An 18830-nucleotide genomic window follows, 5' to 3' on the forward strand; every position below is an offset into this window, starting at 1 on the left:
AAAAGACCTCGGGGGGTGGCGAACGCTGTTTTCTCCCGATCCTCAGGCCGCACGGGCACCTGCCAGTATCCCTTGGTTAAATCGAGAGCCGACAGGTAGCGAGCGGACCCCAGGTGATCCACCAGCACGTCTGCTCGGGGCATGGGATAGGCATCGAACTTGGCCACCTTATTCAGCTCTCGGTAATCAACGCAGAAGCGGGTGGTCCCGTCCGGCTTGGGCACCAAGACTATTGGACTCCTCCAGGCACTCCGTGAGGGCTCAATCACCCCCAGCTGGAGCATCTCGTCCGTCTCCTTTTCCACTGCCTCCCAGCGCTTTCTAGGGATGGGTCGCCACGTAGCCCGGGCCGCCTGCCCTGGCTCGGTTGGGATGGCATGCTGTATCAGGCTGGTGCTACCCGGTCTGCGGGAGAAGACGCCTGGTACCTGGGCCCATAGAGCCTGTAGCTGGGCCCGTTGAGTTGAGTCGAGCTGGGGGTCCACCTTGGGCTCCTCGAATTCTGGGCCTTCTGTGGTCCACGGCAGTTCACTGGACGGGAGTTCCAGGGGGTCCTCCGCCAGCTGGCACTCCTCGCTGTCCCGCTCGTACCACCTCTTCAGCAGGTTCACATGGAGCGTCCTCCGCCGGCGCCGGCCCGGCCCGCACTGCAGCTCATAAGTGGTGGGACCCAGTACCCTCCGAATTTGGTAAGGGCCCCTCCATGGGTCCCCCTCCTCCCGTGGGAACACCGAGTGGTGTACTAGGACCTTTTCTCCAACTTGGAAGGTCCTCATCCTTGCACCCCGGTCGTAGGCAGCCTTCTGCTGCGCCTGGGTGTGTGTTAGCTGGCGGTTTGCCTCTGCCTGGGACTTCTGCACCCGCTCGCGGAGCTGGCTCACATACTCCTGTATGGGGGGAGCAGGGCTGCTGGCGCGGGGACTCCACCGTTCTGCCAACCGAGAGAGCATCCCCCGTGGCTTGCGCCCATATAGCAGTTCAAAGGGGCTATAGCCGGTGGATGCCTGTGGGGTCTCCCGGAGGGCGAACATGAGGGGGTCAATGTACAGATCCCACTGGTGGGGCTTGTCCCGGGTCATCTTCCTCAGGGCTTCCTTGACGGTCTGGTTCAGACGCTCTGCCAAACCATCCGTCTGAGGGTGGTAAGCCGAGGTGAATACCTGCCGGATCCCCAAATTCTGGCAGAGTTGACGCATGGCTTTGGCACGGAACGGCCCCCCCCGGTCCGTCAAGATTTCGTCCGGCAGGCCCACCATTGCAAACAGCTTGGACAGGGCCCGTATCATCCCCGGGGTCTGCATTGTCTTTAGTGGGATGACCTCCGGAAACCGCGTAGCATAGTCCACAATCACCAGGGCAAAGCGGTGGCCCCGGGGTGTGCGCGGCAGCGGGCCGATAAAGTCCATTGCGATGCGTTGGAAGGGTGTCTCCATGACGGGCAATGGGGAGAGGGGGGCCTTTGAGGGGCGCCGTGCAGCCACCCGCTGACAGGTGGGGCATGAGCGGCAGTGGGCCTTCACGTCCGCATTCACGGAGGGCCAGAAGAACCGCTCGAGGACCTTCTTCAGGGTCTTGTGGTGCCCCAGGTGCCCGGCCCAAGCATGCTCATGGGCCATGCGGAGAACTTCCGCCCGGTAGGCTGCCGGCACCAGTAGCTGGCGGACCTCTCCCTGGCCATTTGGGGCACGGGCCAGACGGACCCAAACCTCTCCTTGCTTCTCGATGCGGGGGAGCCGCTGGGCCCTTCTCTCATCCCGCACTTGCTCCTCCTCACGAGCTGCCGTATCTCGCAGGCGCTGCAAGGACTCGTCTGCACCTTGGGCATTGCGGAACCGGCGGTCTGCTGGAGGACCTGCGGGGTCCTCGGCCTGTGGTTCGGCCACTGGTCCACGGGAAGGGCCCTCGCTGGGGTCAGCTGCCTCCTCTACCTGCAGAGCCACAGCAGCTTGGGGGGTTGCCAACGCCCCCATCGCCTCCCTGAGTAACCGGGAAAACTCAGGGGCATCTCTCCCTAGCAGCATGGGGAGGGGTAAGTGGGCCACCTTGACGACCTCTAGGCGGTGGATCGCCCCCAGGTATTCCACCGTGACCCAGACCGCAGGATACGGCAGGGTGCGGCCCATCACATCTGTCACCGGGATCCAGCGGTGCACTGGGGTGGCAGCTGGGACAAGTTGGGTGTGGATCGCCGAGACTGCGCTCCCTGAGTCCAACAGGGCCTGCAGGCTCTGCCGGCCTATCCTCACGGTGGCGCGCAGACTCTCTATCCTCTTGCCAGCTGGCGGGTTAATTTCCCAAGCCAACGCACATACCACTGGTGAGGAGGCTGTGGGGGTGCAGGCTTGCATCCGCTGCTCCACGGCCTGCATTAGCTCTGCCTGAGCTGTTTGGAAGGCCGCCTCCAGCTTCCTCCACATCCTGTCCAAGCATTCCTCTAGCCACAGTCTGAGGTCTGCTGGGGCTACGGCATTGGGATACATCCCTTCGACTGGCGCCTGCGTCGGAACGACTTTCCCCGTACGGGCCACCAACTTGTCAGGGCGTGCCGCCGCTGCCGCTGGGTGTGGCCCTGGGCGGCCTGCTCCTGACGTCATAGGGGGGCCAGGGATTCTGCAGGACCCTGCTCTGTGGAAGGAGGGGCGGTATACCTCACCCAGACTCCCTCTCAGTCCACTCGCTGGCCTGCTCAACCTGGCCTGCTTGCCCCCTGTGTCCTTCTTCATCCCCTCCTTCCAGAATTCTCCTCCAAACCTCCACTCTTGCATTGCACCGTCCTCACTCCACATCATCACTCCTCATTCACACCCACCACCACAGGGCTCTTCCCAGCCAGCTTTTATAGGGCTTCCTTCTACTGTCCCACCCCTCTTCCAGCCTGGTCTTGGGCTGCAACAAGCAGTTGCAGCTGGGGTAGCTGATCTGGCCCCACTGACCAGCACCAGCTGTGCCTTGTTCCCTGGCTGCCCAGCCTCCCTGCCTTGGCTGATTGCTGAAGGCCTGTCCAGCTGCAGTTCCCTGGCTAGCAGCCCGGCCTCCCTGGCTGAGCTGATGGCTGAAGGTGGGTCCAGCTGCGGCTCCTTGGCTGGTTGCCCAGGGCTTCATGCCGAGTGCCTCCACTAGCCCCACCTGGAGTGGCTTGGCTTTTGGCAACTCCTGGGCCAGGCTACTATTTTCTAGCTGGGGCGTGGCTTTGGGTTGTTGGGGCTGCTGCTGCTTCTCCTCCTCAGGTAAGGCCTTTGGGTGGGTGACTGCTGGGCCCCCAATCCCTCTGCCCTTGCCCCCTTCCGCCTTGCTTAGTCCCCTTTCTTTTCCTAGGGGAGTGGGACTCGCTGGCCTCTCTCTGTCTCCCCCTGCCTCCTGAGGCCCTGGGCCTTTGCCCCTTGCCCCTGGCACTGGCAGGTTCTGGCCCCATTTGCCCATGGGAGGGGTTGGCCTGCTGTCCCCCAGCTGCCCCCTCTGCCTGCCAATCAGACCGGTTGACCTGCTGTCAGCCGGCCGACCAGTTGACCTGCTGTCTGCTGTCTGACCAGTTGACCTGCTGGCTGCTGGCTGCCCCCTCTGTATGCCTGTCCGCCCAGTTGACCTGCTGTTCCCTCCTACCAAGTCTGGGGGCTGGGACCCAGACCCCGGACACCCCGCCACCCTTCTAAACCAATTCTCCTCTTGTTCCCTAACCTTTAACCCATTCATTCTACGTATCTTCATTGTAAGGTACTCTAAAACTATTATATTATTCATATTTCCCCTCCAGTGATTAATCGTCAATTCCTCAGCTTCTTTCCAATTCCTTGCTATCACCTGTCTTGCTGCTACTAACATGAGAATTATCCACTTAGATTCCTCTCTTAACCTTAGCCCTATTCCATCCAAATTAGTAAGTGCCATTGCTTGAGATATTCTTACCCTTCTTCTCACTATCCTCGACATTTCCATACCAATGTTTGCAAAAGAGGGGGGGAAAGATGGGACTTTGTTTACATTATGTTAATTTTATAAACCAAGAACGTTTAATACAAACCTAGATAGGATTAATTCTCATAATTTTAGATCTTGTTGTCTAGCAGTGCAAAGAGTGATGACGTTCTCTTTTCTTTTATTAAGAGTTTTATATAATTCAAGAACAATCCTAAAAACTACAGTTACACAAAAAGCTAATAGAGGAAACGCAAACAACTAACCAACATACCAAAATAACGCCTTGTGCAAATAATACAAAGAAACAACAAACAACAAAAAAGAAAAAAAACTATATAAACTAAAAGGGCTTCCGATTTTCTCCACAACAAATTTCTCCCAGAGTTGCAAGTGATAGTCCTGCGGTGGGAGGTTGCCGCCCTTGAGAAAGGCAGCCATAGATGTTGAATATGGCAATGATTGGTGATACGGGAAAATCAACACAAAGCCACCACTTGGAAATAAGCTTATTTCTACAAATAAAAACACTTCTCTTGCTTCCCTGTTCTTAAGAATAATAACACAAGGACTGTTGATTAGGAGTAGAGGAGTATTAAAGCTTAATTGCATTAACGCTGAATTAAAAAACGGTCCATTTGTCATAGTTATTAAATAAGCCGATGCATTCCAAGCACTTTGGGGTGGTCTCCCCTGCTTTACTATTGGGATTTATCATCAGAGCTGACATCAGGCCTCGGTGGTTCTGGAAAGAGCTCTTCGGTATTCTTGAAGGCCTTTCTTGGAGAGGGTTTTTAATTACAAATGTAATAACTAGCACTCCGAGAACCCTGCTGGTGACAGTCGCGGTGATTCACCTTCCTGAGCAAATACCCGCCTTAAAATCCCAGGAAAGTTATTAAATGCAATACTAAATTGTGTAATTTGAATTTAATTTTCTGTTGCAGGTTTTCTCTGTCTGGCAGCCACGGGGGAACTCAGAAGTATCTTTAAAGATGACGCAAGAAGATCACCTGCCTGCAGAACAAGAGCAGTTGTAAGTTGACGCCTGCGCCCCGAAACCCACGATCTTTTGCACGTACAGCAAGGTGTTCCTTTTTTGTGTTGTTTGCTTCTGTTAGTCTGTTGTGAATGTTGCATATTAGCGCAGCGCAGTTTTTAGGGAGCTTTAATTTTCCTGTTCTTTTCTCCCCTCTGCCCACAACAATCCATTTTATTCAGTCTTTTGTAGAAGGAGGTGGCCATTCATAGTATGGATTCTCTTGCGACCTGTGACTAAAATGCTTCTGTGAATGTGAATCACTCCAGCAGCACCGTGGCCAAGTTTTGAAAGGAGGGGGAGAGACGGGATGAGAGATAGGAGGCTTGGTCTAGAGAGACAGTGAATAGTGAAAGGGAAAAATGTTCTCTTAAAGATGAAAGTACAAGTTGGTACTGAAGGTGAATTTGGGAATGCATTCGATAAGTAATAATTTTATAGACTGCAGTAATGCATGCTGAACTGAACCAAGCAATAGCCTGTTCCTAAATCTGAAGAATTGCTTGTGTGTGTGTCATTTCAGACACTGTCACATGCAGAAGCTCTTTAATATCTCATCCTGTCCGGCTGGGGAAAGATGGAGCCACCTAAGAGTATCTACAAGCCTCCCGGACCTGGACAGGTAAAGCTTTACGAAGACAGCCTCTTTTCAAAACCATGGGCATGTTGTATTGTCGAAGGCTTTCATGGCCGGAGAACGATGGTTGTTGTGGGTTTTCCGGGCTGTATTGCCAAGACCACGGCAATACAGCCCGGAAAACCCACAACAACCATGGGCATGTTATTCCATGGGGCCCCAACTGACTGCCAAAAATACACCCATTTTAGCTTCATTATGTTTAAGCATCTTTCTTATTTTCCGCTTTCCATAAACGATGCAAAACCGAGCTATTCAAAAAGGCTTTTTACTCAAATGGGAGGGCTGCATTGTAGGGAGGGGGGGGGGGGTCTCAGATGCTTCACTAACAAGTTGGGGATCACAGACTTCATCACCATTTTTGCCTTATATATTATCTGCTGCTTTAAATATGTACTCCTGTGTACAGCCAGCGCTCCATGCTGTCTAATGTTAGTCCTAGAATTGATTATGTTTTGCTCCAGTATCTCTCCTATGTCTTGGATCCTTGCTAATGCTACGTCTTTAAACTTGTATCTGTTTACCTTATGGTATTGTATTGAAATGTACTTACTTGATACTGATTGTATTAACCTCATACTGTGTAATCCGCCTTGAGTTTCAATGAGAAAGGCGGACTATAAATGACATAAATAAATAAAAAATTTAGACGTCTGCCCAGATCTGCAGGCTAGAGCCGCATCCTCTCCTTTCTCGGGGGTGTCGGATTAGTTGTTGATTGATGTGAACTTGCATCCACTTACAGAGCAATCTTAAGAAGAGTTGCTCCAGTTTAAGCCCATTGAAATCAGTGGACTTAGACTGGAGTAACTCGTCTTAGGATTGCCCTGTATGTCGGTGTTTGTTTCTCAAGCTTGTCATCGGCCGCCTGTCCAATTGCTACTTTTGGAGGCCGTGGCTCAGAGTTTCGCCTGCCTTCCCCTTTCAGCATGTGACTTGGCTGTCCTCGGGCTGTGGGGGAGTGGAGTTTCAGGATGGGATGAAATCAGTGGCTGGGATCCAGTGATGCACAAGCAGAACCACAAATACGCTTAGCGCAGTCGTGCTTGTGCAAGAGCTTGCGCGACACCTAGTGCTTTCCTCCCTGTGTATTATAGGCCCCACAAATTGGTTGCGTAAGCAGAAATGCAAGTGGGCCTAGAGTGATTTCGTGCAAGAGACTACCATTGTCCTTTCCCTGCATTTCTGCTTGCACGAGAGCTCTAGCGGACGTTTTGCGCTGGACCCAACCTAATTCCTTTGATACATGACCCCACCAAAGGAACTGCTTGCCACATTAGCAAGCATCAGTGCTAGATTTTATTTGTTTTTCCTCCAAAGCTTTCTACACCACTTCACAGTGAGCAGCATAAGCCCCGAGCCTGTGACGAGGTCCCATCTGCCTATGTTGCTGCAACAGTCGGAAGCTATTCCTGGTAACCAGGCAGAGAATGATAAGGTAAGTCAGGGAAGGTTTGGATGAATTGGTAGAGATCCCCTTACTGTATTAAGTCTATTAGTGGCTGCAAGCCACAGTGAGGCTAGCGTCCAGAGGACACTTCAGTCCAGCGACAAACAGCTGTTAATGGTCCCTGGCCCCAGGGAGGCCTGCCTAGGGGGAGGGCCTTTTCGGTCTTGGCTCCAATCTGGTGGAACGCTCTGTCTAAAGAGACCAAGGCCCGGACTTGTTATCCTTCCGCCGGGCCTGCAAGACGGAGCTGTTCTGCCAGGCATATGGTTGACGCTGGTTGGGCCTCCCCACCAGCCGACTGGAGGAAAACATACCCCCCAACCCACCCAGCCTGTTAAATACTTTGGAGATGGTGGGGTGGTGGTGATTGGAGAAGTCTGCTGCTGTGTGTTTTAAATATTTATGTGGTTTTATTGGTTTTAAAGTTATATGTATTTTAAATTACTATACCGATTGTAATCCGCCCTGAGCCTGCTGATGCGGGGAGGGCAGAATATAAATTGAATTGAGTAAATAAATTAAATAAATAAAATAAATAAAGAGGATCTCCCCAGTAAACCTCTGAATACCATCACCAGGAGGCAGCATCAGGGAAAACCTTTGGTTTCTATGTGCGTATTGTTGGCTCTTCAGGGCAACCAGTGGACCACTTTGTGAAACAGAAGTCTGGACTAGATAGACCATTGGTCTGTGATCCAGAAGGGCTGCTCTTATGTTCTTACCCAAACTGCAAGCAGTCGGAGATGGCAATACGTTTACAAGGCTCATATGTGCTTGTAACTGCCTGTGGCGCTCTCCTTGCTTTCCGTAGCTGATGTTTGACTTTTTAAACGTTTTAAACTTCATTTATGCCTCACCTTTCTCCTCAATGGAGACCCCAAACGGCTTTCATCATTCTCCTCCTTTGTTTTATTCTCGCAACAACCACCCTGTGAGGTAGATCGGGGTGAGGAGGAGTGCCTGGCCCAAAGTCACCCAGCAAGCTTCCATGGCAGAGTGGGGACTCGAACCCGGGTCTTCCCGACCTGAGTCCAACACTCTAACCGCTGCACTGGCTCTTTGTCACCACAGTGAGTTTGGAAGATGTGTGTCACTTGAAAACAGCTTGGCAGCTTTCATGTTTACAAAAATGGGAGCATTTGAGAGGCTGGCTTTGTGCAGCAACAGAGACTGAATTCAGATGCATGTTTAGTAAAGCATGTAAATCTACTTGCGGGAGCAAGGGACATTGAACTTGGGATGGCAAAAGGGAGGCACAGTTTGAGGGAACTGAGGCTTCAAGTCGCTTTAATCTAGACCAGCAATTTTTCACACCTCTGCTGCCTTTTCCCCATTAATTGTATCCAGTAAGATACTAAACTCATTGCAGCAGATTCTGGAGTGTAGTTTGGGGCAGGATTTTGGCTCGTGTGAGCTGCTGGCCAGGCCGTTTGAGCCTGAGTCCAGCACTGGATGAACTGAAAGCACTCCCAAGAATGCTCCAGTGCGCACCCTTGGGCAGCTGAGCATTGCAAGTGTAGAACAGCCTATCAGTCTAGTCCTACTCCTAAGGAGCTTGTCCATCTCATAAGCTTGCAGAGCCAGAAAAAACTCCTTATGCAAGAGTTTTTTTTTGGCTCCTGAGCACCATTACCGTATCAGCTTTTTTAGAAAGAGGGAGGTGAGAGAATCGGAGTGTTTGTGAACTGCCTGCAGTTTGAAAACCAATAACCCAACGTATTACTCTAATGCCCATTAGAAGATGCAGCGGGTTAAATCAAAATTGCACAAGTTCTGTGGAATTGTTATCTATCCCCACCTCCCGGAAATGCTCTCATCTGCCTTTTTACAAAGATGTCCCCTCTGTACTAGCAGAGCTCCAGTTTTGCAGTGGGGAAGGTGTTCTACATTTACGAGATGCAAATTTGTTCTGCATTGAAGGGCTCTTTGGAAGAGCTACGATACGCTGGTGGACAGCTTCTGGTGCTTTATGAAGTCCCCCACTGCTCAGGGATGGTGATTCAGGGACCTTGCGCAAGAGTTTTTTCTGGCTCCCGAGCACCATTACCGTATCAGCTTTTTTAAAAAGAGGGAGGTGAGAGAATCGGAGTGTTTGTGAACTGCCTGCAGTTGCCTGTAAAGCATTGTGAAAATGTCGGGAAATGATATCCTCGGGAATAAAGGACGGTGACACCAGACTCGGTGAGAAAGGCAGACTATGAATGTAGTAAATAAATAAATAAGAGTTTATCCTCCCTAATGACGGTGCTGGCTGGAAGATGCATGCTTTGAGGGCAGCTTTTTTCCATCTGGACCACTGCCAAAGGCCGTGCCTGTGAGCCATGCCAATAATTGAATGAGTCTCTTCCTTCTGATCGAAGGCTGTGATCACCATCTTAACGGGCCTTCCGGGATGTCGCTCCAGTGACCTCTGCTCTTTCCTGGTTACTTTTAACAAAGAATATGGAAGGTGAGTAGAACTTTATGTCTGTCTTGTCTTGTTGTAGCCGTCATATTCAGCTGGAGGAGTCTCTATGTTTAGGTGTCTCTATAAGCGTAACTACTGGCCTTTGAGGAAGCGTCTTCTGCGAAACAAAAAGCGCTAGCCATTTGTTGGGCCAACACCGGACCAGTACCGGGCCAGAACCGGGCCAGCACGGTGGAGGATGCCCCTCCCCACCCCACAATTTTTGGCTACAAATGGATGGAATTACCTTGTTGATTATATTAATTGTATTTATATCGTGGGGCTGCTGTGACTCGAGGAATTAGTAGAGACTGCACCTGGCACTTTACCAACTCATAGACCTCTTGGGACTGAATCCTTCAATTGGAAATTGTGTATATATTACAAATGTATTCTGTATGTCTCTTTCGAGAAATTATTTGTGTGTGATATGTATTGATATCAAGACTGACCCTTTGGTAGATTGGATTGACTGGTAGATTGGATTGACTGAGCGCTTTTGCACTTTTCACATTTTGAGTAAATAAGTCATTACTAGTTTATTGTATTCATTAAGAGAGGGAGGTGGTGTTCAGTGTCGTTTTCCCCCCAGCAGCAGCCTGCTTGGTTCCCTGAGAAGGCACAGCTTTTCTCCAGCAGGGGCAAAAGATGTCCCAGAAGTCAGCTGAGCAGCCCCAGTAGGGGCTCCTTGGCTCAGATCCCATTGGTGGCGATAGGCACGGGCTTGCTCATGACCTTCTGCCGCGCTTCCACTAGTCGAGTTCTAACTGCGTTGCCTTGGTCACTCAACTTAGACCCAGCTGGTGGCGGAGCTCAAGAAGACAATGAGCAAGCATGCACCGGTTGTCGTCAGCGCCAAGTAGCGCCTGCAGTGCTGGCAACGTCACCGGTGCTCTGGCTGGCATGCTGCTGGTGGCCGACAGCACTCTCCATCAGGGACTTCCCCAACCAGTTAAAGAGTTGATCCACTTCTGGCTGCTAAGAAAGGTGCTGCCCTTCCAGGCTGTTGCCTTGAGACCCGTTCTCGTGACAGCCTGTGGCCTCATCAGGTGGCAGCAGAATATCATAAGTGTCTTCCATGGTCAGGAGAGACTCATCCAGACTCAGTGGTGCTCCTTAAAGTTCCCTTTATTGTGGTCAGCAAAGTCCATGTAGATACAGATATCCCCATGAGCAAGGTTTCCTTCACCCCCATCCACGTGGCCCCTTTAAAACCTCAGGGGGCCGAGGTGTGCCTCTGCCATGGAGCAGTTCCACTGGGCCCGCCTTGTCTTGCCCAAGACCTTATGCCTTCCTCTCCTTGCTGTGCCTTGTCAGCCTTTCCCACCCAGCTTGTCCTCTTCTTCTCTCCAGACATCTCCTTCATGGGGCTCCACCCATGCTACCCGTGTCCAACATTGTGCCTCCCTTCTCTGAGCCTTGTCCATCTCTTGCTTTGCCCCACACCGGCTGGGTTTGCATAAAGCTAGTCCGAGGTCCTTGCTGCCCACTGTGCCCCTGCCGATGCCCTGGGCTGGCAAACCTCCTGCCCCTGCTGCTTTGCTCAGCAGCTGCCGATTCCTCTGGAGCCATCATGCTGCCACTGCCTTCCCAAACCGTGCCCTGCCCCATAGCAGCTGCTGCCTTTGGCTCAATAGGTTGGCCCTTCTTTGGCCTCTACGTCCACTTCTGCGCCACTCAGCCAGACTGGAATAGTTAGACGGTCAATGTTTCGATTTCAGCCTGAGAGTCTGTTCCTAGGCTGGCTTCTGCTTTGATGCCCGCTCTTTGGAGAAACACTGAAGAGGAAAAATACCGCAAGCCGTACTGAAATAAAGCAAAGCGGAAACCCTTTCTTCTGTCTGTATCATGTTTTAGGTGGCTTGTTTACCGTCAAACCATGGATAGCCCTGAATGTTTCAGCGCAGCCCATTTCCAGAAGTACCTGACGAGCGTCCTAGAATCTCAGCGCAACCGAAGTGCTCGCCTCTCCGCTTACAGTAGGAAGAAGTTGAGGCTACTGGTGGTGCTGCAAGGGTAAGGAGGCCTCCTCTAGTTGTGCCTGCAACGTTGCTAGCAATTGCCTTCACGGTCACCATCCATGTATTTAATGACGCACAAGGCGGATCATAAAAGCCGAACGGTGGGGCCGCGCGCGAACAAGAGAGCGATTTCTGCAAACCTGGTGGGAACCTCCAGCTTTCCAGAAAAATCTACGCTTGGAGGTGGAGGGACGACGCAAGGTAGATCTCAGAATCTTCAGATTTGCCTGGTAACCCCCAAGATAGATGGGCAGATGGGGCGAGGGGAAGACTGCTGGGAGGAGGGGGAAAGGGAGGTGGGAGCTGAATATGGGCAGCGTCTGGGCTGGGAGGGAGACCTGCCTGTAGAGCAGCCGCTGACAAAGCAGAAGCTTCCCTTGGGCCTGCTTGATGGCGATACAGACGTACGAAAAAAAATTAAATTAGAAATTACAATTACGATACAATACATTATTTACGTCTCTCTTTTTTTTTTTGAAAATTTTTATTGGATGGGTTCACATACATTTCAAAAACATTTACAACAAATATACCCCGTTTCTTGATATATGTTATCCCACGCCCCCTCCCCTTTTCCCTTGTTGACTTCCGGCAGCACTCTGACCCCTTATCCCCTAATAACTAACTCTAGTCTAACTTGCTTTCCCCCTATTGTTTAAGGCAAGGTTTTATCTTCTATTTCTAAATCTCTCAGTAGTTATCAAGAGACCACAACTGATCTTTCACGTCCCATTTCTTTTCTAAATATTTTTAAAATTTACCCCAATCTTCCACAAATTCCCTTCAATTTCGTTCTTTCAATTTCCTTGTTAATTTGTCCATTTCCACCATGTGCAACAATTTCTGAATCCAATCTTGAATGCATTATTTACATCTTAACATAAATTATATAGTGCTTCTTTGTCCAATAATACCGCCTCTGCAAAAAATAAAATCTTTTCCTGTCCCTTTTCTAAATCAGTGTTACCAGAAGGTTGTAGAGGGTGAGAAAGGAAAACCAACCTGTTGAAGCCCCCTTAGCTCTTATCAAAGTTTGGATCCTGTGAATTTGCTTTGCTAATAGCGGATCTAACCCAGAACTCTGAAGGGAGTGGGAGAAATCTTCCCCGTTACGCGTTTCTTTCCAGGCCTTGGCACTTGTGCATGATAGTTTTTGGTCCCAATTCTGGATTTATATCCAGTATAGTGGATGGAGGGGGATGTAGTTGTATGAAAGCAGCTCATATTTTATCAGTCTCCTTTGGGAGTTTTTGTGCAGAAAATCTGGATAGGAATTACCAAAACGAAATGAAATAACACGGCCACGACCCGTGTTATAAGGGGCACAGCTTTTAAAATGGTTAGAAGCTTTTATCTTTCCCTGCAAGCCCATGAAACAAACCCCAACATTTGAACAGATATCTGGGGAGTCCTTTTGTTGTTGTTTTAAGATGCAAGAGTGTAGTATCTGTGTCCAGTGTAATAAATCACAGGCTTTTAGTATGTGAAGCAGTAAAGAAAAATATGTTCTAAGTGGCCACAAGACACCAAATAAAAAACTTTCTGGCTCTTTTTTTCATGCCTAAAAGCTCTCTTCCATCCAGCATTTTACGTCCACTGCCTTTTATTTGAATGGATAACACACTGTGGAAAAGGCCTGGGCAAGCTGTGAGCCTTGAGTGGAGCGCCGTAAAATCTCTTTCTCAGGGATACACTCTTCTGTTCACTGGCATTACAGAGCAAACTTGAGTGTCTTAAAAAATACTTCGATACATTTCCACTTAAAACGTTGAGAAGTTGAGTCTTGTGACTGCTTTGCTGCCTGGTATTGTTAAACACAAAACAAGCCTCTTTAAAAGTCCTTTGAAGGAAAAAAAAAACCCTCCATCTCCTCCAGTTAAAAATAGTCACATTTGACATTCTGTGATTGAAAGATACACAGTAGAAACACGGGGCATAACCTTGTCCTTTTGACAACATAAGATCATAGCCTCTGATCAAAGGAATTTCCCCCTCTTCCTTGCTTTTCCATTCCCTGCTAGAGGTGGCACACAGAGCCAGTGTGGTGTAGTGGTTGGACTAGGATCTGGGAAACGTGGGTTCGAATCTCGACCGTGCCATGGAAGCTTGCTGGGTGACTTTGGGCCGTAGCACACTCACTCTCAGCCTGAACGACCTCACAGGGTTGTTGTGAGGATACAGTAGAGGAGAGGAGAATGATGTACGGTACTTTGGGTTCCCACTGGGGGGAAAGGCAGGCTATAAATGAAGCAAGTCATTTCAGAGGGAGCCAATGAAGCAAGTCATTTCAGAGGGAGCCAATGAAGCAAGTCATTTCAGAGAGAGACATCCAGGCCAGAATTTGGCTAACGGTGATGCTGCAGCTTCCATGCCCAGTGGTGGAATGCCGGACCTTTTTGCTTGGTACTCAAGACCAACTGCAATCCTTTGCAATGCTGCTGTCTTCTCCCTCTCTGGCTGCCTCGAACAGCCTTTCCTTCTCTGTCGGGTGAAGTGGGAGGGACTGTAGCTCAATAGCAGAGTGCAGGCTTTGTATGCAGAAGGTCCCAGGTTCAGTCCCCCGCCGAGTACAGGTAGAAGGCTCTAGGGAAGATCTTCCTCTGCCTGAGGCGGGGAAGCTCCTACTAGCCAGAGTAACCTATCAGCACTGAATCAGAGGGACCAGGGGCCTGACCCAGAAAGGTGTTTTTGTGTCTTCCGTTGCGTCTTCTCTTTCTTCCCTGTCAAACTTGCATCTTCCAGTCCTTGCATCAGCCTCCTCGCTTTCTCTTGGTCTTGCCTGCTGGTTCTAGATTTTAAGCCCTTTTTGTATCAACTGTGCCATGTCTTTTGGGGTGCTTTCGGGCAGCCCCTCACATGCTGTTGGTGCAGGATAAATATTCACAGTGGCCCGCTCATCTTCTCTGTTAATTCCCAATGAAGCCCCAACCACCGTCTCTTCTCGGTCAGGCAAACTTCTTGGCTCTGTCAAACCATCCCTGAAGATAAATTTCACTTCCCTGCTTTGCTCGAAGGCATTCTTCACACTTCATTCTTGGAAGCATAAAGATCAGGGTCCTTGTTGCACGCTCCACCCCACAGTGATTTGATCTTAGAATCTTGCATCTGTTGCTGCCGTGACACCCACTGTGTTTGGCCCTGGGAACTGGATAACAAGCCAGTTCTTGGAACTGCAACTTATCGCGTCCTCACCCCAGATCTGCTGGCAGTGCCGTAGTCCTCATCTGGCCCCGTCACCTCGCTAGTCTTCACCTTTGTTCTCTCTGCAGCTACACAGACGTGATTGACGTTGTACAGGCCCTGCAGACTCACCCGGATGCGGACGTCAAGGCCTCCTTTGTCATTGGGGCCATCACCGCTTGCGTGGACCCTCTCAGTTGCTACATGGAGCACAGGTGCGCTTTCAGAGCCAGTTCCTCTCTGCCACACGAGAGAGTTAGTGGCCTGTTAAGGGGGAGCTTGGGAGCACAGCCCAGGGGGTTGGTTCCTTGCAGCCAAACTGAACCCCAGAAGCTTGCAAAAGGGTAAGCCAAACAGTGCAAGTTGCAGTGACCAGAAAAGGAATCATGCAAGTGAAAATTTGCTTGATTGGATTGAGAAAGTGAAATATTTATCAAACTGGAGGGGAGGAGCTCGCGAGGAGGAACTGGCCTGTTCCTCAAAGAACTCTGCAGGTTCCAGATGATAAACTTCTCAGCGAGTAGTTTCCAATCTTGCAGGATGCAGCAGTGAAAGACAGAGGAGGAATCTCCGCAGCTGAGTGCATCGACTGTCAGCAGAGGTTAACAAGCTTTAAATAGCACAGTGCCACTGTTTTGTGAAGGTGCTTGGGCTTGCCCCTCCCAAACTGTTGACCTTGGCAAAAAAAGTTGGATAGATTTCTGCAGAGCAAACCTGCCGAAGGGAAGCCAGCTGAATAATGAGCTGTTAGGCGGTTGCATTCATGCACACGAATCCCTGTCCCTTCGCATCTTGATAGTGCTAATTTGGTGGAAAGTGCTGTCGAGTCGTAGCTGACTTATGGTGACCCCTGGCAGAGTTTTCATGGCAAGAGACTTACAGAGGTGGTTTGCCCTGGCCTCCCTCTGCAACCCTGGTCTTCCTTGGAGGTCTCTCATCCACTTCCTAATCAAGACCAACCCTGCTTAGCTTCTGAGATCTGATGATTATCGGGCTTGCCTGGGCTATCCAGGTCAGGGTAGTTCTGTTTTACACACCATAAAATTAACATGGGAGCAAGTAGCTTTGTTCAGGTACGTGTCCACTACTGTCTCAAGGATAGCGGCAGAGCACTTTCTGCTTGCTGACAGCACCCTTGGCTGGGATCCCGCTGCTGGGATTCCTTGTTCGTTACCTTCATACCAGTGATCAGCTGTGCGGTGAGCAGGGAATTACACATCCCAAATACTGCATGTTAAGCCCTTTTTATTCTCTACCACCCCACATAGATGTGTAGTAGGAGCAGATTCAGAGGGCCGCAGCACTGGGCATTCTGTCCTTTTAAATCTCTACTCACTGCAGAGTTATAGGGGATGGCTATGAGAGAACTAACCCCACTGCTACCCGGGGGGCGGGGGGTGATGAGCAGAGCCCATCGAGAGCGCTGCCTGCAACTCTTTCCTGCTCTGAGGCTGTGGAGGATGCTGGCAGCGGTTCCAGTTTAGTTAACCAGCAACCCACATTCCCCAACCATACCGGTTAACACAGCTTTGACTGTATATACACTCATGTACAGCACACATCTGCATCTCCTAAAGATTTTGCTTGCTTTTGTGTCTCTCTTTCTCTGCCTCCAGGTTTCTTTTCCCCAAGTTTCTGGACCAGTGTTCACAAGGTAAACCCTCTTAAAAATTTCCTGCACAGATAAACTTGCGAGAGTGTCAGTCTATGGAGAACAGGATACGTTGCAGCTGACTCCCCCCTTGCAGCGAGAAATCCAAGCTCTCTTGAGTCAAGGTTTTTTAATGAGAAATCATAACTACAGCGTATATATGTCCATAGGTTACACAGAAGCAATAAAAGCGTCTGCCTGTACACAGGGTTCTTGCTGAGAATGATGTATGGAATGTTTGCTACAAGGTTTCAGTCCCTCTCTGTAAGCCCCCCATCCTCGGTGCCCGACCAGCTGGGCATAGTCAGTGGGAGAGTAGGCAGGAGCTGTACCAAGGCCGCTGTGGTGAGCCATCTTAGATAAGAGTGCAGTCTTCCCAGGAGCTGGACAGCCTATGTGAAAAACTACACACACACAGAAGATGAATGCAAAGTTCGGAAAGATGGAGGGACTAAGGGCAACAGACGTGACAGAGAGTCTTTGAGGTGACCTGTAGAGGCTGCTGCTACAGGACGTATTGGTATCTGTTAGTATCTTGCAGCGTTAAAGGAAGATAGGTCTAGGCAAAGTAGGAAATTATATTTAATTTCTTTTTCCTGCCTATAAAAACCAGGCAATGAGATATTAAACTTTTAAGTGCTCAGCAAAATTTAAGTCAAGCTAAAACACAGCAGGCTCCATCAGGAGTGGCCACTTCATTCCCTGTTAATTACTCTCCTGATTCTCTCATGTGAAGGTAAGAGCATAGATGGTTTCATTGTTGTGTATTAATGAGGCAAACTAGAAGAACTGGCAGCCAAGAGCTCACCTCTGCTCTGCTTTTCTTTCCCCTGGCAGCAGTGACTTAGCTAAGGGTCATTTGCTGTGCTCTGTACCAGCAGCCCTCTAGGGAGAGCAGCATGCTTCGATATAATGAGGAACATTTCCTGCCTTTTGGGTTCATCTAGCAGGCCCTTCACTGGCTGTGGAGGTGCAGTTCTCAGCTGTAAATGGCAGCATGTAGCTAGCTTGGTACCAGGGGCCCTCATTTCCTCCACAGCTGGCCCTCACAAGATGTTGGCAAATACAGTGGCATGGGACTTTAAAAAGCAGAAGGATATTGGGGTTTTTTTCCTGAGCAGAACTCTTAACTTTGCACAGCTGTTGGCTGCTCAGCATAAGGAACAGATTCCAGAGCGGCTAGCTCTGCTCAGAAACGGTGATGTAGAACAGAGCCTCGTCCCCCAAAATAACTTTTTCAGAATTATGGCTGATTCCGCACACGTTGGATAATGTACTTTCAATGCACTTTATCAATCATTTGAGGTGGATTTTTTGTTCCGTGCACGAAAAAATCCTTTCCAAATGATCTATAAAGAGGATTGGAAGTGCATTATCCAACGTGTGCAGAATCACTCCATGACTCGCATTTATGGGGCATTATAGCCACAGCAATCAGGCCATTTAAAGGGATTTTTAGGGCGAATACATGGCCACTGGACATGTTTCATGCTCTATAGGCAACTTGCTGTAATAGCAGAATTCCCTTTAAATGCTTGTCCTTACAAAGTCAATTAAGTTTTTTTAAAAAGTTGCAGGACTTTTGCAAGGAGTGTTACCTTTTAAAAGCAAATGTGGGGCAGGGGGAGACCAGAAAAAGTTGGTGGCTTTCCTGGCACTCACCCTAATCAGGGCAGATTCAAAACGTTGGATTCAAAATAACCACTTGTCCTCGTGCAGGTTTGGTGAGCAACGTGGTCTTCACAAACCATACGGCTGAGCAGAAAAATCATCTCCTGGTCCAGCTCCAGCACCTGATCCGAGCAGCGAACCCCGCCGTCTCGTTTATCCTGGCAGAAAACGGGGTTGTAACGAGGTAACATCGATATTCCCTTTGGTCTCAGCAGCACTCAGCAGTGGGCCATTTTTTCCTCGAAGAAGAGAGCAAGTTGGGTTCTTATCGGTGTTCCATAATTTTAAAAACAAATCCCGTATTCTTTGTCTGGATTCCTGCTTTGCCCTTGGGATCCCCCAGCTGTTAATGTGTCAACATCTTTCAAACTGTACACTGCTCTTCTCCTACCAGATGTTTTTGAGACTCTGTGATTCAACAAAGGTTTTTCGTCTTTCTACTGATGTATTGAAATGGCTGGAAGCTATAATCCACTTTTCCTTACAGGGTTAAGGGACTGTTGGGAAGTGATTCTCGGTTTTTTGAAGAGTACTTATGATGTCTGGAATTAGGGAAATGACAAGCCCAATTTTTAACGTAACATTGTTCGCATTTCAAGCGAGAAAGTACCTGAAGCAACTCAGCGCTGGGTTCAGAAATTAAGCCTTCCTTTCTCTCTGGCTAGGAATGAGGATATCGAACTAATTCTCTCTGAAACCAGTTTTTCAAGCCCGCAGATGCTGACAGCTCGCTATTTAACGTACCCTGGCTGGTAAGTAACTCCTTTCTCTGCAAAATATTGCAATTTTTGTAGGGCCGTATATAAGACACTGTTAAAGTTTT

General features: G+C 49.6%; 1 protein-coding gene across 2 annotated transcripts in view; it reads left to right on the forward strand.

Moving 5' to 3' along the window:
* The window catches only part of DNAAF9 (dynein axonemal assembly factor 9), a 115142-nt gene that overhangs the window by 80693 nt on the left and 15619 nt on the right, over positions 1-18830 (forward strand). For both annotated transcript variants that reach the window (XM_054989895.1, XM_054989894.1), the window contains exons 23-31: positions 4860-4948; positions 5475-5573; positions 6909-7026; positions 9399-9487; positions 11342-11500; positions 14775-14900; positions 16302-16339; positions 18056-18191; positions 18673-18759. In XM_054989895.1, coding sequence (XP_054845870.1) covers positions 4860-4948; positions 5475-5573; positions 6909-7026; positions 9399-9487; positions 11342-11500; positions 14775-14900; positions 16302-16339; positions 18056-18191; positions 18673-18759 — 941 coding nt within the window. The remainder of the gene's footprint in view (positions 1-4859; positions 4949-5474; positions 5574-6908; positions 7027-9398; positions 9488-11341; positions 11501-14774; positions 14901-16301; positions 16340-18055; positions 18192-18672; positions 18760-18830) is intronic.

Source organism: Eublepharis macularius, chromosome 10, assembly GCF_028583425.1.
Source record: "Eublepharis macularius isolate TG4126 chromosome 10, MPM_Emac_v1.0, whole genome shotgun sequence".
In the NCBI taxonomy this organism is placed as follows: domain Eukaryota; kingdom Metazoa; phylum Chordata; class Lepidosauria; order Squamata; family Eublepharidae; genus Eublepharis; species Eublepharis macularius.